The sequence below is a fragment of the Mustela nigripes genome, chromosome 12, assembly GCF_022355385.1.
Source record: "Mustela nigripes isolate SB6536 chromosome 12, MUSNIG.SB6536, whole genome shotgun sequence".
NCBI classification, from domain to species: Eukaryota; Metazoa; Chordata; class Mammalia; order Carnivora; family Mustelidae; genus Mustela; species Mustela nigripes.
The window spans coordinates 36,335,399-36,357,888 of NC_081568.1; the positions used below are offsets into that span (position 1 = coordinate 36,335,399).

The 22,490-nt window shown below is 37.6% G+C and overlaps 1 protein-coding gene across 4 annotated transcripts in view; it reads left to right on the forward strand.

Annotated features, from left to right (window-relative positions):
• The window catches only part of PARP8 (poly(ADP-ribose) polymerase family member 8), a 178,691-nt gene extending 157,116 nt beyond the window's left edge, over positions 1-21,575 (forward strand). For all 4 annotated transcript variants that reach the window (XM_059417100.1, XM_059417101.1, XM_059417099.1 and 1 more), the window contains 6 exons: positions 130-202; positions 1,440-1,509; positions 4,351-4,424; positions 5,521-5,590; positions 6,442-6,526; positions 17,002-21,575. In XM_059417100.1, the coding sequence (XP_059273083.1) occupies positions 130-202; positions 1,440-1,509; positions 4,351-4,424; positions 5,521-5,590; positions 6,442-6,526; positions 17,002-17,104 (475 nt within the window). In that variant the 3' untranslated portion in view covers positions 17,105-21,575. The remainder of the gene's footprint in view (positions 1-129; positions 203-1,439; positions 1,510-4,350; positions 4,425-5,520; positions 5,591-6,441; positions 6,527-17,001) is intronic.
• The last annotated feature ends 915 nt before the right edge of the window (positions 21,576-22,490 follow it).

The following is a 22,490-nucleotide window of genomic DNA, read 5'->3' on the forward strand; positions in this document are numbered from 1 at the left end:
GTCCACTGCCTGATACTTGACTTGGAAATTCAAGATTTCGAGAAGGTACATGACTGATCATATTGTGGCCACTTTCGAAGATTATTAATGTTCGATTTTATTTTGTCCTTCCCCTCCTCTGTGTTTTAGTGGCTCACACATTGAAAATTGGCACTCTATCCTGAGGAATGGTCTGGTTGTTGCTTCTAATACTAGATTGCAGGTAAATTTTCTGAATGCTTTAACAAGACCATATATTCTTTAGTGTTAGAGTTCAGTAAGCAATCCTGGTGCTTTTTTATTATGTGAGAAAGGGGAAGCCAGTGGGCTTTAAAAATTACATAGAATTTCTAAAAGGCAGAAGTAATGTTCATAAAATAACTGAAGCAGAATTGACCAACACACCATCGGGGATGAAGAGGAAAAGAAATTGAATTCCCTATGAGAAAACAGTAAAATAAGTTTGAATTTCAGTAGAAGAAAATTATCACGCAGAAAGTAAAACCATGCAAACATTCTGTCTGCTAATTCAACGCAGATTTCTTGAGCACTGCCCCAGAGTGGGGTACTTTAAGAGGAGATAAGGTAGGGCTAAGAATCAGCAAGAGGGAGATTGGACACCAAAGAGCCATCTGCCGGGGCAGTGCTGGGAGTCAGCGGGATATCATGGATATCCCTCATGGGGTATCCCTCATGGGGTATCGTGGATATAGTGCTCATCTTTATTCACGCCCGTCACCTTCAACACCCCACTTCACTCTCATTCAGCTGATTTTCATCTGATGATGGTAATGAGATGCTTAATCCCGTCGCCTGTGCTGGATCCCACACACCAATGACAGTTAAGATGATACAGTTAAATGTAAATGTCCATAAACACACACTTACTGAATTAGTATTCAGTCCATGCTAAATAAGGTCCAGGGGCCCTAAACGTGGAAGTGATGAGAGAGAGTTTAAAATGTTCTGAGTAGTTTCTTAGATAAGTCGAAGAGTTTCCGCTAATGAAACTGTTAACCTAAAAGTTTAGAGGAGATAAGAATGGGAAGACAGTGTTGTACAGTGAAACTCTGAATAGGCTACTTTGTTGATGTACTAGCATGTGTGTCCTAATCAAAACTCTGTTGTGTATATTCAACCTGTTTTGTTTTTGTTATTTTGGAGTCATTAACATAAAAATCTATGCTAGTATTTGATAATACTAGCTGTATTTGTCCTGGGTCTGGTGGAAAACCTTTATCAAGGATTTTTCTCTGGCTATCACTTTTCATCTATCAACTCACTGAATGTTGAAGACAAGGATATTAGTAGTACTGTTTTCACAGTAGATCTTAGGAAAGAGCTTTATTGTTTTCTGAGAGTTAATCCTCCCAACATGAGACTGATTCCTTTCTTTTGTAAAATATTCCCCTTTGAAACCATTGACTGTCCACTTTCTGTTCCCTCTCTTCCCCTTTTAGCTCCACGGTGCAATGTATGGGAGTGGAATCTATCTTAGCCCAATGTCAAGCATATCTTTTGGTTACTCAGGTAAGCTCCTGTTTCATTTCTAACCTCAAGTGTGTGAGGTTTTGAATTTTCTTAATGTGTATCAAGTGACTGAAGCTTATTTGATACATTTGCATTTAATTCATTTGATTCATATCAGAAGCAGAAACAAAGCTCATATGTCAGGGTGAATTTAGAATACTTACCCTAATATGTAAAGTGGAATATGTAGTTTTTTTCAATGTCAGAATTAATTTTGTTCAGTGCTTTCTACATTCATTGCCTCCACAAGTAACTATTGAGAATGTGGTATGTGCAAAGCATTCTGTAGAACACAGACTACTCATCTATAGTAATTCACTGACCTGGGTTGTAACTCTGCACCATGCCAGCCTCTTCTCTTTTATTATTGTATATTGTATAAAGATATTTTGAACAGTGTGGGGAATTTAGGATTAGAAAAATATCCTCAAAATTATTCTACTTATTGACATCTTTTTTTTGTTTTGGTGATATTGTATGAAAAAATTATTTTGGAAAAAATTGAAAGCATGTGCTTGAGAGGAGCCTGGTAAATGCAAAATATGGAAAGAAAGATCACGAAATTACTAGCATTCTTTATCCTCAGGTGGTACAATTTGGATGATTTCTTTGCACTTTTAAATTTGGGGAATATGTTTCTACAATCAGTGTGATAATTTTTTTAGATCAATAACTTAATGTATTTAAACATGAAGTAATTACACTCACTGTACAAAATTGAAGAAAAAAAAAACTGCATAGACCTGTGTAAAGTAACAAGTGGATTTTTTTTTCTCCTTTCCCCCAACCTCGGTGTTCTCTGCATTTCTTTTCAGACTGCATATATACTTGGTTTTGCTTGTGTGCTCATGTGTATATGCGATTGATTGTATGGTTATATTACATAGTCTCCTGAAGTTGGTGGTGGTGCCTGGTTAGTAAGTCTTAAAATGCTCTGTTATACAAAAGGATATCTTGAGAGTTCAAATCACCAGGTAAATGTTAACCAGGCCAGTATAATTCTGCCTAAGTTCATGCTCTTTCAACCACAGCAAGTTGTTTCTCAGGGTTCTACCCCAAACTTTTCCAGAACACATGTCCTAGGAACACTAAGTGGACTTTGTAGGCCTTTTTTGACCAGCTTCAGAAGTCACATAGTAGCACTTCCCACATTTGTCATAGGTCAGAGCAGTCACAGGCCCCTGCATCTTTGAGGGTTGGGTAATTAGGCTTCATTCCCGAAGGAAAGAGTGACAAAATCCCATTGTAGAAGAGCCTATGGCTTAAGAAATATTGTTGCAACAATCTTTGAAAATACAATATACCAAAATAACACAGGAAATAAACACCAGGGATGTTTAGATGAATCAGTTAAGTGTCTGCCTTTGGCTCAGGTCATGATCCTCGGATTTGGGGATTGAGTCTGGCATTGGGCTCCTTGCTCAGCCAGGAGCCTGCTTCTCCCTCTGCCTGCCCTTTTCCCTGCTTGTGCTCTCTTTCTCTGACAAATAAATAAAATCTTTTTAAAAAAAAAAGAAAGAAAAGAGAAACACCAGGAAGAATAAGATAATAAAGGAAATAGAATGATATAATTCAAAGGAAAAAACAAATTAAAATCAGCATGAATCAGTTTCTAAATCTCATTAAAACGTAACACAATAGAAAAACTAAAATAAAACCAGTTCAAGAAAATACATCCTTGGGGCACCTGGGTGGCTCAGTGGTTTAAGCCTCTGCCTTTGGCTCAGGTCATGATCCCAGGGTTCTGGGATCGAGTCCCACATCAGGCTCTCTACTTAGCAAGGAGCCTGCTTCTTCCTCTCTCTTTGCCTGCCTCTCTGCCTACTTGTGATCTCTCTCTGTCAAATAAATAAATAAAATCTTTTAAAAGAAAAAAAGAAAATACATCCTCAGCATTGATAAGGAAAAACATACCAAGTCATCACATACTTTGAAGTGGCTTTCCGTAGTTGCCTTTCAGGCTGCAAGTGTAGGGGGTGGAGAGCAGCACAGTCCCCCTGAAGATAACAGGCTTTACCTTTCTTCCAGAACCACATGGCTGAAACCCTAGGCCTTGTTCTCAGCTTGATCCTCTCGACCTCTGCAACTTTGTGGGTATATTTCTGACTTGGAAAGAGTTACATTCATACCATTTGCAGTTTATTCTTTCTCATCAAATCTTTATTGAAACAGCAACAACAATAGAAAATCAACCTACTTCTCAATTTCTGGACAGTAGATGAGCATTTCCAAATAAAGTATAGAAAAATACCGATCTCTTCTAAAACAAATAGGAATCTTACTTCTATTTGTCTAAAATCCATCACAGTAAAAAGTCATGGCATTAACAGAGTAAGCTAAAACTTGAGTACCATAGACAAAGGAACTTGTGTAATTTTTCCTTTATTAGATGATACAGTAAATTCTACACAGAATTAAATACAGATCAACAATTCATGAAGCTTCAGCGTAAATGTATTTTTCTGACCTTATTCATGTTTCCCACTCCTCACCTTCTCCTTCTCCTAACCAGATAGTAAAATGAAAGTTTAAGCTCTACCAGCCCTGTAAAAGCAAATTTTTAAGAGTTTTCTAAATGTATCAGTTTTGTGCAAGAGAGTTTCCTATCCCTGTTTTCCAAAGAAAACCAAGCTGGCTTGTCTGCATTCTCACACTCTCAGAACCTTCCGAAACCCACTTGACTTTCCAGGTCAAAGCCGCTGCTCCTTCCAGAGCCCAAGCGTGGTCTGTGGCCAATGCAAATGTCTTCACCTCCGGTAGAACTTTGCGATGCCAGTGGATTGTATTTTAAGGTATCACCCAGCTTTGTCCCTCAGTTACGATTCTGCTGGTGTTTTTCAGGGATGAACAAGAAGCAGAAGGTGACAACCAAAGACGAGCCGGCATCCAGCAGTAAAAGCAGCAGTGCATCACAGGTGTTGTAGCCGCTCGAGGGGCTGATGTGCTGAGTGAGCTCCCGCTTCCTTAGCCAGCAGGGCTTCCATAAGCACTCGGGCTTCTTAAGTCTGCAGAATTATCTTGAATGGCCGTTACCCACAAAGCCATAAAACTGACCCTGAAATGTGATAATCAAAACACCTTTATGCAGTAAATATTCAGCAAGTATTTATTAAGCTCCCATCACAATAGGAGAGATTCCTAGGCAGTGGACTGTAGTGACAAATCAAAAATAGAACCAAAAACAAGAGGAATTTCTTGGGAGCCTACATCCTATTGATGGCTATGGATAAATTGAATATATGTCTAGAGAGGATGAATGCTAGATGGTAGAGAAAAATGGAGAAAAGTCAGGGAAAAGGGCTGTAGAATACTGTATGTAGAATCATCCGAAGTGATTATGTGGAAGCCTATGGGCAGTGAGTACATGAGCCATATGGGAGAAAGAACATTCCAGACAGAGAAAGACCAAGCATAAATCCCTTATTATTTCAGTAGAACCAGACATTCTGGACAAGTGAGAAATCTGCTTAATGAATAATGTGATTTTGAACTGGGCATGGGGAACTACAACTAACTCTATATCTAAAAACAAAAACAAAACTACAGATTTTCTCCATGAGATTTTCCTGAAACTTCTGCAGCTTAGTTAATGATGCTGTAAAAATGGTCTGGTTTTGAGTAAGTTAGATGATCTGGAATAACTGATTGTAGAGTTTGCAATTTTAATTTTGTTTCCCTTGAAATGAGGATGCCAGGCTTCCAGTAAAAATAAATTTGAGTTCTAATTCTATGATGTGAGGCTGTTAAACTTTAATTGAGCATTTTTAGTTCACTTATCTTGAGACTGATTTAATAATGACTATGTACAGAAATTAAATGATACAACAAATATAGCTTGACATTAAGAAGGAATTCAAGGATATTACTGCTAGTCTAGATAGGCCTTTTTTTTTTTTTTTTTAAATCTGAAGCTATCTTAGTGGCTATTATTTTTTAATGATGATTAGTTCTTTTCTCACTTGAGCAACTGTCCTATTTTCACTCTGATTTTTAAATTCTTTTGGAATTTAGTCACAGAAAAAAGGGCAGCAGTCCCAATTCCTGCAAAGCCGTAACTTAAAATGCATAGCCTTATGTGAAGGTAAGTTGAAAGTTTCACAAACCTCATAGTGTTAATTCTTTATATTATCTGTGTTTAAGAATTTGACTATATTTCCAGAATGCTCGAAATGGGTTAGTGAAAGCATTGCATTATTCCTTGTGACCTTTTCTAAGGGCACAGATGGAAAACAGTTACAATAGAGATCATAAAGGTGAAAAACAAAGCAGAATTGGCAAGAATTCAGACAGTGCTGTATTTTATTCTTGGCAGGTATCTCAGAATGGTAATTATATTTTTCTGATCAAGTATTGCTAATCTCTTTTGTGAATATGCCACCTTCCTCTTTAAGTTGGTTTTTGAATGATAATACTGTGAAAAATGTGAAAGATGAAGCAAGCACTAAGAAGAGAACCCAATAGGTCTTTCTGCTTCTACACTGACATTATTCCTCTATTCTGAACTTGCGGTAGACAGATTGATAGGTGATTTGCAAGATCGTATACTTTTTCTTGTTCTTGCCATAAAATCTAACCTTGACTAAAAAAAACTGGTGCTGGGAGTTCAGTAGGCACCATTAACTGTCTTTTACATAGTCAACCCTTGATAGTTAATATAGAACATGAAGTTGCTTTCTACATAGTCCCCAAGACAGGAACTGTTTGCTTTTGATACTATACAAGTGATTCCCTTCCTGTTGTTACACTGATGGTGTTTAAAACATAAAATTGCCACATGACATTTCATTGTATTTACTTACACTTTTGATAGCTTATAAGGTTAAACATTTTTCGTGTGTGTTTGTGCATGTACTTTGTGCTTTTAGATTTCTAAGAGGAGGGATAGAATAACTTAGAATAAAATCATTCTTTAATTTTATCTTCCATTTACAGTCATCACCTCACCGGACCTGCACAAACATGGAGAGATATGGGTCGTCCCAAATACTGATCATGTCTGCACACGATTCTTTTTTGTGTAAGTGTAAAGGTTCAAATCTGTATGTTACTGTCTTCTCCATGAATGAGATAGTGACTACATTATTATTTGGTCACTTTAGCTGCCAATAAGTACCAGACAGATAGTTTCTCATCATCTGAATGTTTCTGTTTTATTTTAATGAGCTGTAAAAAACAGAGGGTTATTTAAAGGCTGTTAACTTAGAAGTGAAGAAAAACTTTGTCTCTTTAGCGATCTATGTGTGCATATATATATATGCATGTGTATGTATGTGTAGACAGACATATACCTATAGATGGATGTAACATGTACACACATGCACACATATACATATGTCTTTAGTTGATTATGGATTTTAAAAGTATTATAACTAGGAACTAAGAAAATAGTAATGAGAACAAAAAGTTGATGATATGGGTCGCCTGGGTGGCTCAGTGCCTCAGGTCATGATCTCAGGGTCCTGGGATTGGTTCCCACATTGGGCTCCCTGCTCAGCGGGGAGTGCACTTCTTTCTCTCACTCTGCCCCCTGCCCTGCCTCATGTGCATTTTCTCTCAAATAAATAAAATATTTTTTAAAAGGTTGATGATCTGCACTTCATGTAACATTGGCTGACAATACAAGACATATTGATGTGGATTTTTTGATACAGCTATATCATAAGACCTGCATGAGTGTATAATAGCATTATTTTTTCATCTCCAAATAAATAATGAGTGCAGTAGACCTGATTTTCACCCACCCTTGCTTGACTCCCAACTCTTTCCCTGTCTATTTCTTCCTTACCCACGGTCCTATCGCCAGAAAGACCTTTGGGAAGAATGGAGTATATCTGTTTTATACTTTTATATAGTCTTTGAAAGAGAAGATGGAAAAAAAAAAACACAGGCCTGTTTTATAAGCCATGTCAAAATGACTGTCTCAAGATTGCTTATATAGTGTTATCTGTAGCACGCTGTGCCTGCAGCATTTGATCTGTTGGCTTATTGGCAGACTGTTCACGATGCAAATTTTATGAACTGTCTGGTTTTCTTTGGGATAGTATGAAAACTGTGACTTTCTTGTGATACTGTTTTACGTATTATGCATTTATGTATCTTCTGTACTTCTGATACATATTCATACATACATTCCATATTGTGACATATATATTATCTGTAGATGTCTTTCTTCATGGCCAGGCAGCCGTGAGTATGGTGGACAGAGTCTGCTTTGGTTGGACAGTTTGTGTCCAGGCTGACCAGTTAGGTGACCTTAGCCATTTTGCAGGACCTCTCTGACCTTCATTAGTAGATACAATAAAGCATCATCGGTAGAGAGAGTAGCATGCTGTGTCTCCCGTACCAGGCAGAATCCCAACAGGAAATCTGTGGCCCATGAAAAACACAATTTCTATTACCCACAAGTAGATTGTTTAAAAAGGTGTGGTTTATAGGGGCACCATGGTCTAGTGTAGTACCCTGGATCTAGTAGCACAAGCAGTGCTCTGCATCCCCAGGGCCAAAAGGACAAGGGCAAGGACAAGAAGCAGTTCTCAGAACCCAGTAGGAGAACCTTTTCTAGTTCAGCAGCTTCGAAAAGAGCTGGAGCCTTCAGCTGAGGGACTTACATAGACCAACGTGCCCTTATGGGCCTGGAACCAAGGGAAACCTGGACTTTGCCCCACCGCCACTGTCTTGCTCAGACTCCCCATTGCTTAAACCCTGCCCAAGAGTAGAGGGCAAGTGAGCTTATTATAAGAGTTACAGAGCAACCTCCTTTGTCAGAAGGCAAGGTAGAGAAGGGTGCCATGTGGGTCTGGAGCTTCCTGGGGAAGCTAGCTATATGCGATTTTAAGATTCTTATGAGGACAAAGTTAGCACAGTGCAGGTCTTCAACGAAAGGCACTCACTAGGAGTACCTGGGTGGCTCAGTCAGTTAAGCGTCTGCGTTCAGCTCAGATCATGAACTCAGGGTCCTGGGATCAAGCCCCACATCGGGCTCCTTGCCCATCGGGAAGTCTGCTTCTCCCTCTCCCTCTGTGTTCTCACGTTCTCTCTCAAATAAAGAAATAAAAATCTTAAAAAAAAAAAAAAAAGGGGGACTCATTAAATTCCCCCCACCTTCTTTCTTGACCATCATGACTGTTACCTCCTGTTAGAATATTGGCCTTCCAAAAGACCTATCCAGTCACAAATTTGTTTGATTGAGTGCCTGTATGATTTAGATGGAAAAGTAACTCCAAAACCTGTTCCTTAGCCTGATGTTAATCAGTTAATTTACTCCTCTTAGTATCTTGCTAAAGTTCAAATTCATTAAGCTAAATAAGCAACTTTAGGCAGTAGGCATTCTAACATTATTTCTTTGAAATTTTACATAAATCATATGTAAAATAAATTTTTAGGAATATATGTGTCATGTGTATGTCTGGAGAGATGGATTTCCCTATTTATTAGAAGAAAAAAAATGAGGAAAGACCATCTGAAGAAAAGAGAATAAAATTCTTCCAGTATACTTAGATGCTTTCCAGTATTGTAAAGAAAAAAAAAAAAAAATCTGTTAAGGTAATTGTTTTCATTTCTTTCATAAATACAGAAGAGATTTCATCCTATTTCTCTGCACCCTCAGGAGAAAAGAGACTAATTAAGGAAAATTGATAAGATTCAAACACATTAGAAGGAGAATCCATTCACTAATTAATGTACATTTTAATTACAACCATCAGCTTCTTTATAAAAGATAAAAATCACAGAGTTCTATGAGTAATGTGCCTTCCCAGTGAGTGGTAACATCTAGGAAAAGATAAATTGTTGAGAAAGAAGTGAGTTATCACAAATATACTGTTATCAGGCAGAAAATCTTATTTTCTTATTCTCATTTTATTCTGATCTTTTTAAATTAACAAATTATCTAATTCCTTATGTTAGAAGTTTGGCCTGATGACTAGAATATAAATTATTGGGAGCTTCCTTTTTAAATCTATTATTAAGTGAAACTACAAAAAATCAAAATAGTTTCCATGCTAATCTGATTTCTAGAATGGAGATAATAAGATAGGTGTTTAATATCCTCATCATACTCTCTCTAACAAGTGAACAACGACACAGAATCAGAGAAGAATTGGGGGGATATTTTAGGGAACAGACTACTGTATCAAAAAAATTGAAAGTAAAATTTAAGGGAAGATATCACTTAAAGAAATTCGAAAAGTTTTGTTTAATAATTTCAAAATGAATTAATCAAATTTTAATGCTTTAGGCAAAATGTAATAATTCAGATGTTGTAAACAGATTCTAGCCAATTCTAGGGATTATTACACTGCAAAACTTCCGATTTAAAAGTCAATTTTTTCGTTGTATCGGAATTTTCCGTGTCAGATAGGGCTGACTCCTACTCTTGCCTTTGTTTACTCTCCTGATGCCCTGCAGCACCTCCCCTGGTTCCTGATGCAGGGTTCCTTGTCAGTAGATTTCTAATGCATGAACAAAGACAAAGCTGAAAAGAGAAAGATTTTAGCTTATGTATAGTTTTGTTTTGTTTTGTTTTGTTTTTTGGTGAAAGTTTGAAATCTATCTAAAGAGGCAGATACAAGAAAAATTCGTAAAATAAGAACTGTATCATGGCCATTCAGTGAAAAGAAAGAGGACTTTCATCATGAATTTGCAAAAAAAGAAAAAAACACCACCACAACAGTGTTTGAATGGTAACATAGTGAGGAGACAGACAAGTTATTTATAAAGTTGGAAGACAAACCATTCGGTCACGGCTCGGTGAAGCTGTGTGGCATTAGCTGTGTGACATCAAGCTGATACGATCGGGAACTTTGCTTTATCCCCAGCCTATAATAAATCCAATTTCTCTGTCTGCAACCCAGATCCCTTTCCAAGATTGAAACTGCCACATCACTCTCCTGAGTAAAACTCTTGAGAAGCTGCTTGCTTCTTGTAAGATGAAGTCCAGTCTCCTTCACAAAGGAAACCAAGTCACTTCCCAGCCGTTTGTTCTTCCTTCAGCATAGCTGTGTTAGAAGATCAAGGATATAGCCCCTCCCCGCCTTCCCTCCTCTCTCACCGCCTCACACCTCCTCCCCCCCCCACCCAGGGCCCTGGTTTTTATTACCCATGATTTCTCAGCTTAGGTATTAGGCTTCACAACCTAAACTGTATGCTGTGATTCCCACAATGCTTATGCTTTTCCTCTTTCCTTTCTCCAGTAACCTTGGATTCTCTCTTCCTCTCACCTCACACTACTTTATCTGATTCCCGCTCTTTTAAATATTAGCATATGCCTTCCCTCCTCCCGGAAACTTTCCCTCACTCGTGCTACTCCTTGGTGTTATTGTGCGGATGCCATGGGCTTTGTTTTTATCACTGAGTTGTTCTTATGTACGATCTTTTCCATTATCCCGCATACATATTGAGGTTGGGGATTGTATGGCTCATTTATCTTTGTGTGCCTAGCACAGTGCTTGGCAGAGAAGTAGGAATGAAGGAAATACCCACACCTAACTGCTCGCTAGGTATTTCCCCTCAAAAAGTCTGCTCATACCTTAAAATCAGTATGTACCAAGTGAAACCCATTGCTAAATCCTCAGGTCAAGTTCTTGGCTTCCCCAGTCTACGCAGTGATTTTACTCAAAGACACTTGCAATCCTGAGCTTTAGTTTTTAATGTCTTTTTCCTTGACACTATAGTCCTCAGCCCCCATGCATATCTTTACACAGTTTTCTCCTTTCAATACCTTTGTTTCCACAGATATATCATTCTCTGCCCCAGAGTCCACCAAAAGATTACTAGTTTTTCTCTAGGCTTCCAATTTTGTTATTGCCCCAATCTTTCTTGTACACTGCCAAATTTATTAAACATTAACATTATTACACTAGTGATAACTGTTCATTTATAGAAACTAAAATCAAAGGTAAGCAAAAAAGAAGAAAGTCACCCATAATATCCCACTTGGAGTTAACTATATTTAATCTTTTAGTGTATAGCCTACATTTCTATAAAATTTTTTTTTTTTTTAAGATTTTATTTATTTATTTGACAGAGAGAGATCACAAGTAGGCAGAGAGGCAGGCAGAGAGAGAGAGGAGGAAGCAGGCTCCCTGCTGAGCAGAGAGCCCGATGCGGGACTCGATCCCAGGACCCTGAGATCATGACCTGAGCTGAAGGCAGCGGCTTAACCCACTGAGCCACCCAGGCGCCCCATTTCTATAAAATTTTTAAAGATCATACTATTTATATCCCACTAATATTCCTAAAGCAGAGTCTTGATTATATCTTGTTCATAAATTCTGATAGTTTTTAACAAATGAAGACATGACATTCTCCAACAAAGAGCCCGTTTTATCTTACTTCAATGACCTGTACAGACCATTGATGGAATAAAATTATTATCTAAGGTCTTTCTTGAAAACAACGTGGAAGTGTTTTTCCCACCACTGTGCTTTGCTCAGTCCGTCCAAAGGATAGGCCCACCTGCCAGCTCAGCCTTAGCTAGTCTCCCAAGGCTCAACTTCATGGTCTTTTCCGTGGGGTCTTTCCTGACATCCCAATCAGACACGATGTCTGTCTTTAAGTTTTACTCGTCCTTGCTCGTCCTAAAATTGCTCGTCCTTCCTGCCGGTCTTAGAGTTATTTGCATAACTCTATTATCTCCTCTAGTACAATGCAAATTCTGTTCCCCAAAACACTTAACACATAGTATAGGAGAGCAGTGACAAAGACTGAATGTTCCAACATAATGAAGAAATTGTACATGGGCGATGATGTAGATAATGCTCTTAGAGCATCAGATACCTTAAGGAACTTTGGAGAAGTGCTGGATAGCATTCCGTTTGCAGTGAATTTCTCCTCTCTGTTGCTAATGAAAAACAATGCAGTCATTTCCGGGTTCCAGATTTAGGGAGTCTGAAAACAAATTGACGTGTACCATTCTTTAAAGCTGTCACAAAGCTGCTGCATGAGTTTGGGAATAGAACTTGTGAATGCATTCAAAAGTCTTCATCCAGGAAATTTCCTAACTTAACTCAACCTGGAGAGTTCCAGGCAGCTAAATTCCCTCTGTTCTCTTTATTTCTTTCTCATACCTTTTTAAGCAAATTGGTTTTTTTTTTAATTAAAATTTTAGTAATCTTTTAATGCCCCTGGGAACTATCTCGTACATATAAAGTATGTTTCCTTTTAGATGGTTTCTTTTTTCCTTCTCCAGAAAACCCCAGTCAAGTTTTTCGTTTCCCTATTGATACCAGTCTTGCTCCATTTCTTCTTTTTTAATCTAGTTGCTTTCTGGACATAAATGAACTTTACTGTTAAATTAGCAGTTGAGTGTGTGTCTGGAATACTAATTAATAGCTGTAAAGCATTCTGTGTGCCATATTATAGCATATGCCCTAATGCCACTAGCAACGCATGTATCTAGACGGCTGCCAGTTCACCCCGTCAAATGGTAGTTTGCCTTTCCTGTATTATGATATATACAGCATTGTTTAAGACACCTCAATGCCTGTGGCCACTTTTACCCTTCCAACCCACAACTGCTGTGCTTCCCTGTGGGCGTCATAGACAATGGAAGAATAAGCATTTTTCTTAATGCTTTTGATCTCCATCTCAATCTCTTGCTCTTGCTCTCTAGTCTCTGCTTGCTTTTGCCCCCAGGTTCGTTCTGTCCTAAGTTATTATTGTTTATTTAAAGAATGTGATTCTCATCTTCTCTCCATTAACTGCAAATGCTTTTCAGAAGTCAGTGAGCATGTAGTATTTAGGGATAGCAAACTCTTCCATTTGATGGTGTTGGGTCTCCCAGTAATGGGTACGTGATTAAAGGAGTGAGACTAATACAAAGCGAAAGTCAAGCAAAACTTTATTTCGCGCTAGCATCAAGAATCAAACCGACCGTCAAACAGAACAGTTGGGGCCGCACCTTACAGAGAGGATGACCTTTCTCTGTTTCACGGACTAGCTTTTATAGAGCAAAGGCCAGGTGGTTGGGCCTGGCCACGCACAGGTGGCCAGTGAAGTACAGAGAAAGACGTGCTAGGTGACCATAGTCGTGCTAGGTGACCAACTGAATTACAATTTACCCTAGTAAACATTTGAACCAGCCTGTCACCTTGCTCAGAATTGGCGCCCAAAAGGTGCCCAAAGGGTGGGGCCCATACTCCTTGGTAGCTAGGAGACAGTATGCGTCCCCACTGATTGAATACCTCCACTTGGCCTGACCCACCCTTTTTACTTGGACTTTGTTACCTGGGACTGGTTTCCAGGACTTGTTTTTAAGTAAGTTCCGGGGGCGGGGGGGGGGGGGGGGGGGGGGCGAGGAAGAGTCAATTTAAGTTTTACAACAAAATGGCAGTTCAACTGGGGTGAGGCCCCTCTGGCTGAATAGGCCCTTACAATGGAAATAGGGTGTTAGGGAGGTGGGACATGACTGGAGAGGATTTTTAGGTTTGGGTTATGAGGGACCCTGGGGTGCCATGACAGAGCCATTGGATTTTGTCCTGCAAGTGAAGTGGAGGCCATTTGTGTCCTATTTTATCCTATTTGTATCTGTTTACTAGCAGGGCAGGAAAGTCTTCTAAGGGGGATCATGGGGCTCGATATGGAGACTGAGAGATCAGTTATAATGTTCTTACAATCATCTAGGTCAGTGTTTTCCCACTCCAGGAGAAAACGTGTTTGACATTGTGACTTTGGAAAAAACAAGGCTTACTTCGCAGGGTGCGTTCAGTATTTTGTGTCCTATTCTATTCTAATTTCATTGAAAAATGCTAGCCCGGACACTCTTAGTTTCAGATCCTGCTAATTGTACATAACCTGCAACTTGAAAATCACTTATTTAAATGAATGGTAATGGAGCCCTAGATGAAGGTAATGTCATCAAACGGAGAGAAGGTGCAACTGGGAGTAATTAGGAAAAGAGAGGGGAAGATGACTTCGTGATTTATTGGATTTAGGCACATGGAAGAGCCAAGAATGACTGAAGTTCTCTTGTTGAGAGACAGAGTAGGTGATGGTACTCCAAATTGAGATTTTGGTAGAGTTAAAAAAAAAAAAAAAAAGCAGTCTTGGGATAAAAAATTAAGTTCAGTTTTGAATATACTAGATTTGTGATTTCTATGGGAAAATTTATTTTTTATTTTTTTAAGATTTTTTATTTATTTATCAGAGAGAGAGAGGAGCGAGAGTGAGCACAGGCAGACAGAGTGGCAGGTAGAGGCAGAGGGAGAAGCAGGCTCCCTGCCAAGCAAGGAGCCCGATGTGGGACTCGATCCCAGGACGCTGGGATCATGACCTGGGCTGAAGGCAGCTGCTTAACCAACTGAGCCACCCAGGCGTCCCCCTATGGGAAAATTATAGTTAGGGAAAGATGTAAGGATGAGAGATATAGTTTAGGAATCAGCATGTGGGTGATCATTAAAGCAGCGGGAGAGACTGAAATAATTGAGAGTTTGCATATCATGAAAAGAGAAAACACTGAGAGTGAATTGTGGATAAAGCCAGCATTGAAATGGGAGGCTAGGGAAGAGGAGCGGTGAAGGTAACTGAGAATTAATAATCAAAGGGCCAACTAGGGAGTGAAGAGATAATGTAGCTTCAGGAAAAAGAGCAGTCAGCTGTATCACGTACTGCAGACGTAGCGGGTAGAATCCGAATTCCTCATCTAAGAGGCCCTGGGTAGCCATAGTCCGGACTTCCAGCAGAGTGGGAGGATGGGAAGAATGACTGCAGTGGGTTGAGGAAAAGCAGTTAGATTGTACTGCAGACAAATCTCGAAGGTCAGCTTTAAATTGAACGAGTAGAGCTGGTAGTACGTAGGCTGGGTATCAGTTAAGCCAAGAATATCTTACTCAACTCAACTTTGTGTCCAGAGGACACAGATGCTATAGAGACAGAGTAAACATAAATGCATATTAGGAAGATGAGGAGCGAGCCGTGTGGACTGGTGTAAGTGTAACTGCAGTCTGGTGTTCTTAGTGTCTCCATCCTCTTTTTGGCAGTGTCTTTTTCCTTTCCAAAATCCAGATCCTTGAGGAACTAGCTGGATTGGCTCCGTAAATACCACTATGTCCCTCGGGATGAGTCTGCAAGCCAGGTTGCCTCCCCAGCCTTGGCTCAGTGCTGTGGCTGCCTTAGTGTGCCCTTTGACCCATGGGTAGCCGGGATGTAACATATTTTACTTGCCCAATAAAATGTAACTTTTACACAGTTTGCCACAAAGCACCAAATTAGATTTGGACAGTGCTTAAAGCATGTCACTTAAACGTTCTCCATTTAATTAATAGAGCACTTACAGTTTAATCTCCGGGGAGAATCATTCTAAGTGGGCCCTTTCTTTTCTTCACAGTAACGTTTCACCATTGAGTGTCTTATATCCACACATGTGTGCGTACATGCGTGCGTGTGGACATACTTGTATGGATAGAATTAACCAAGTTGATAGGCAACCATAAGTCAGTTCTTAGAGTTTAAATGTGATATGGATTCAGTTATCACTGGGTGTTTGAGCAGTGGATTATGTAAGGACCTGAGTTCTCATTGCTGTACATCATCTCTTCCATTTTCCTGTATTGTGCTATTTCAGGAGAATTTTTACGTAGTGAGGAAAAGACAGTGGTGTTCATAAATCTTTGAGGCTGCTTACAAGCCTGGTTATCTATTTTGAAGTAATTACTACTTCTCGAAAGCTTCTGTCTTGAAGTCATTTGTACAAAGTAAAATTAATTCATTACCTATTCTTCTTCTGAATCTTAGCACAGAAGTTTAAAAATTCTTTCCTGGAAAATTCTTACTGCCCAAGTAAGTTTATTTGAGGAAATGAATGATCACCTAAAACGCACTTCTTTCTCTCTAAGGGACTTAGTAATTGCTGTCCTTTCACGTTATATTTCCACTTCTATAGCTTAGCACACTTGCATTCTTGTGTGTACCGGCATAAATCAGAATATCTTCTAGAGTCAGACTACATAGAGCTACCAGTGATAAGGAAAAAAGGTGGCACTGATCACAAAGGAATAATAATGAGAAGGCTGGCGGGGCGAAGGAGCAGCGGCAGAATGTGAAGTAATTTCTAAGGGTGTTGCAGATCAGAAAATAAACAAATGAGATAAGTGGGAGTGGGCCTCACAAGCTTCGAACCTAGGGAATCAAAAGCTGGAGCTGGCATGCTCTTCCACGGGAGGCTTCATGGAACAGCTGAGTGGGAGATGTCCACCAGGCAAAGACACAGGCAATGCTTTATGTGGGGATGAAAAAGTTCAGATTAAAAAGGAAGGAAAGAAGGGGCAAATCAGGGCATGATGTAGGATAATCGTGTGTGTAGTCATGCAGGCTTTTCTGCGTTTATTAATGCAAACACCTTATTAAATAAACTGAGAAGTAACGTCTTCACTACTCATTTATTCTCTTTGGCTAAATCTTAAGTATCCAATGGCATTTCTGAGGGGGTTTTAAGCGCTTTCTTGAGTGTTTTGTCTTTTTAAAAAGAAGCCTTACGTTTTTTTGTGTGTGTTTTAGCTATGAAGATGGCCAAGTTGGAGATGCGAATATTAACACACAAGAAGGAGGCATTCACAAAGAGATCCTTCGAGTAATTGGTAATCAAACTGCTACTGGTTAAAGGACCACCATTTAATTAACGTGATTTGAAAGCCTTCCTCGGGTTCAAAGCTGGATTTTGAACTGAAGAAGATGATAAAATAATTTATTGTTATTATAAACAAAAGTAACCCTTTGAATACTGATTTTTTTCTTAGTATTTCTAACTATCTCATTAAATACCTAAAATGGTATAAAATTTATCAATTGTAGGGTTATGGAATCTAGTAATAAAATTGCAACAGCACTTAAACTGAAGTTTGGGTTGCTCACACAATAAACAGATTGAAAAAACAGTTCTGTGCTGATATTTTTATATTAAACTCTTTAATTGGAAATTTGGTATTATATACCAACATTTTAGGTTACCAAACTAGAACTGAGAACATTTTATAAAGACATCTAAATCTATACAGTACTTTGCAATAAGTTTGTTTGCACATTCTCATGTGCTATTTACTTAGTGGTATGAACACTCAAATGTTTTGGGGAGGGACGTTTCCTATTCTCTTGTTATTTTTTTCTCATACAAAAACAACTAGGTCTTAGATGCAGTGCTTTGCCCAAGAGTATGTAATGTACATATTTATAGACCGATGCATCCAAATGTGTGATCAGGCAGAGATGGCACGGCTCCCCGATTCTATGTTCATTTAATAAGAAGAAAATAATATTCAGTAAGCAGTAAATCTGGACATAAACCAAGATATGAGTCAAATTTACCACCATTCATTCATTGAAGATGTTTAGAAACAATTTTTCTATTTGTTTAGATAATTTCCACTTCAGTTAAAATTCAACTCTTTTATAATGTTATCTAATAGTTATAATTTGGGGAACACAGATGCCCCAGGTGGATTAACTCTATATTCAAATGATTATATGCATAAAAGAAAGGCCTCAGTATTTAAACAAACAGTATATATTTTTTATTTCTTACGGTGGAACATTTTTAAAATTTATTTATACCACACCAGCATTTTTTATATTTTTTCATCTAATACCTCTGCTTATTTTTTTTTCTTACTGAGAAAGAAGACAAACTTTGAAGTTTCTTTTATATTAAAAGAACACAAATAAGCTTATAGAGAATAACACCAGCTCTTAGCATTTTCCTTTCAAGAGTCACGTGTTCATCAAAATCATTTCTCTTTCTTTGGATACTAAAGTTATTCATTGTAAGTTTTAGACAGTGTTTATTTTCCTCCATGATGTCTTTGGAATAAGGCCATTGGTGAGAGCAGTTTAATTAGCAAGTCTGCCACTCTAGTCAAACCCTGAATCAAGGTTCATATCTGATTTTAATTTATTTGGAAAGAAAAAATAAATTAAAATGTTTAGTCATTTGCAAGTATAATGTCATAACTTCTGTGTTTATTTCCTTTGGCATTAAAGGTGAGCAAAAAGGTCATACTCGTTGTTAAGGGTTGCTATCTAAGAAGTTTTTACTAATTGTTTGTTTTCTTATATTGTAAATAATTGATATGCCGCTTATCTCTGCAAAAAATAGACTTGAAGTGGTTGGGATATTAATCATTGTGATAGGATCCACTTAAAACATTGATCTGTTCTGACTTGTGCCTCTGAACTCAAAGACAGACTGAGGGATTGTATCGGCATGGTAGAGCCAAGCTACATCTTCCTTAGTGTTCTGTGACCAGATACTTGAAGACTTTACATGGGACACGAGGACGACTTGCTTTTTTTCTGTCAAGATTCCCCAAGTCTTCCAAATCCCTTTGACTGGGTTTTTAAAACCATTTTAAGCGACAAAATTATTTTTCAAATTAATTTTGTGGCACATTCTTCTGAATCTTATATAACATCACTGTGAAGATGTACTAGTGAGATTTAGAAATTGAGTTCTTGGAGGCCCACCTGTGTGGCCACTAGCACCACCAAGGCATCTCCAGAAACTCTCTCTAGTGCCTCCACATGCAGTTTTAAGACTACAGACCTAATCATTCAGGTTGGACTTTGCAGTTGAGTGAGCTCTAAAGAGTGAAGTATTAGCACCTGAATTGGAAGGGTAACTTGGAGGACTCAGGGGAGAGTATTTCAGGGAGGAAAAACTGGCATAACGCAAACTTCTACTGCTAGTTCAAGAATAAAAATAAAAATAAAAAAATGGATTCACCTGTTAGGGCAAGAAAAGTGGTTGCTAGTTTTCATGCTTACTAAATATTACAGACAATGGACACCTTTTATGATAATAAAATCAGATGTCTCCTAATGGTAATTCATTGAATGCTATTGCAGTGCAGAATGTCAGGTTGTAAGTTTGTTTTGAAAAATTAAGCTCAGAACCTTTGTAAGCAAATAGTCCAAGTATTAGAGCAAGTCTTTTAATTGAACTTATGGTATTGGGGTAACTATAGCATCCTGAAACTTATCTTTATTTTTAAGGAATCTAATTTGAATATCTATCATTAGTAAGTGAATATCATGCTTCCAAGATCCAAGGAGATCTTTAAATGTAGAAGTTTGAACATTATCATGCCTTGATTCAGTTACTCCAGTAAGATATTACCTATTGACATATTTGATGATTCCAAACATGTGATACTGTATTGTATTTATATGATATTTGAAGTCTGTTCACTGATGTTTTGTTGTAGTCATATTAATTGTGTAGCCAGTACTATATAATATGAACCTACTGAGCAAAGGTAATCCTTTATTTTCATTCTTGAAGTACCGGAAGAAGAACCTTAATTTTTTTCTGCTTTTTCCTGCATTACTCATTTTGTAAACATTTCACTATGAGTAATTTGTCCTTTTTCACTGTCCACTGTATTAAAAAGAGAAGAAAATGATTGGACGTTCAAAAAGAGAAAAAGTGATAATATACTTATAACCTAGTGCTCTACAACACTTTATGGGAAGGCATTTTTGGTGCCTTAGATTCCTTCATGTTGAAATGATTTTTATTTTTTTTTGCACAGCAAATCTCAGTCAAATGTTGAGTGTGAAGGTGGTTTTCAATTTAAAATTTCAATGAGAGCCACATCCTTAAACTTAGTATCAAATATGTGATGTAAGAAACCACCCCCAAAACTATTGTTAATGTTCTGAATATCTCTCACTGAAAAACTTGAGAGTTTAGAAAAGACAACTCTCAGTTTTTCTCCACTTTGCTAAAAGAAAGGAAACTTTTAATATGCAAGTATATGAATTTTTGATATCATTGAAAGAATTTTAGCAGTACTTTATTCCAGAATACCATAACTCGCCAGAGGCCATGGCATTTGAGAAAGTTTTAAGGAAGAACTCATCATCCTTGTTAATGTCTGGATGCCTTTATCAGATAGTAATTTAATATGTCATGAAGGGTCACTCAGCCTTGGACTGCCTACCACTTAAGTATGTGGATTACATAGTAGCACTTGAAGCACATTGTAAAAATATTAGGATTTTTTTTATTGCTCTGCTGAATTCTTCATTATAACACTACCTCAAGACAAATGATAGACTGTTTGTTAAGGTAAATTGGTTTCCAGTTGAAGGAACAATAAAATTTTGCAAATGGAAGTTAACTCAAATAATTCAGCCAAGACCGTGCTGGATATAGATACTGTCAATTACCTCTTCACATTGCAGAAATAAGGATATTTCAGTCACTGGTGATGAATGATACAGCTAAGACCCAGTGAGTTATGTGAAAGGGTTTCAAGGCAAAATTTGAATATAATTAGTTCCCTTTAAAATTGGTTTTCTCCGTGGGCCAATTTGATGTCCATTCACCTAAGTCACAAACAATTGCCCATTTTACAGTTAAAGGATTAAAACCCTCAACTGCTTTGCCAGAATGGCAGACTGAATATTCAGTTATTTTGGCATTGAATGCCTGCTAAATTTTTGTCAGATTATATATAAATTTGATGTATATTACTGTCCAGTCAGTTTTCCTGGAGATTTTGTGTACACTATGATATATTAGGATAGGTTTTTGTAGGTTAAAAGAATTTCAAGTAGTTTTTAGACAAAACATATCCATGAGTGTGAAAAAGCTGTGTTGAAGAATAGATTACATTACACATTTACCAGCAAGTCAGTAAAAAAAATAGTGCTTATTTACATAGTCAACATAATTTAATGTTCTAAAAATACTTTCTTCAATCTACCCAATATTTAATGTATCATTTGAGATTTTAAAAAATGCAGCCACTCCTTTATGTAAACATTAAGAGATGCCTATGTTTCTTTAACTATTCAGCCTTCTTTACAATAAATTTCTTGACTTTTGTGCACAAAATAGTATTGCAACCTGCTATTTAGCCTTTGGTGCCTTAGAGTTATTATAAATATTTAACAATATGTACATAATGTAAATACTGCCAAGAGATCACTAAGGCCAAATATTTTCTCTATTCACTTTTTATTGCACTTGCTTTCTACTGCTACTTAAGCCTCTTTTATCCAGCTTTGTAATAGTTCTAACATTGTAGCCAATGTAAATGTTTACTTTCAATAAATCTGAATTTGTTCAACAAGTACGGTATATGTGGGCACTATTTTGAAAACCCGGATAGGCCTTAGATATTCCTGATGATGAGTCTTGCTTCTGGGACTAGATATTTGAAATTTTCAACAAACTCTAAAAACAATGTTGCCTTTTTCACTTATAAAATACTTTTAAAATAAGAGGGAGTAAGAGGGAAGAAAAAAAAACCAACCTTCTTGCCAGTATTCCCCCCACATACTTGTGACAGATTTAACTAACCATGTTGAGTGCCATTTTTACCTCATTCTGTCAAGAAGTACAGGACTGAAACAAAATATCAATATATTTTGTAGGTATGCTCTATAAACACTTAGGCATAATATCAAAAGGAGCATTTCAAAGGAACCATCTTGAATTTTCTAAGCATTTCGGACTTCATTAGTAATTGGAAAATGATTCTTAAACCACTACTTTTAATAACAGACATTTCAGTAACTAAGTAAGACATTAGTCTGTAACCACAAATTTGTTTTTCTTAATACTTGAATGGTAAATATAAGGAATTAAGTTCAGATTTCTACAAAAAATAACATTCTTTACTCATGTTATATTTACAGTTGAGAAACCATAGATAACAAACTTCTGTTTATCAGACTTGATTTCAGTTACTCTAGAAATACTTGTTAAGAGTCTGTTATGTGTATTTGCAGTCACAGTATCTTTATAAGGAATAGAGATTTTGTGTCGGCCTTAAGGAACCTTCAGTCTGTTTGGGACAGCAAAATGCGTTTGGAAATAACTCATGAATTGCAGAAAAACAACAATGTTGAATGGAAAAGACCAAAAGGCAAGCAACGCTTAGGAAGAGAGCAGATGAGCTTATATCATAGCTATGGGGGAAATACCATGGAAGATCCCTGGTGTTAGCTGGACCCTCAGTATCCCACAGACCTTCCCCAACCCT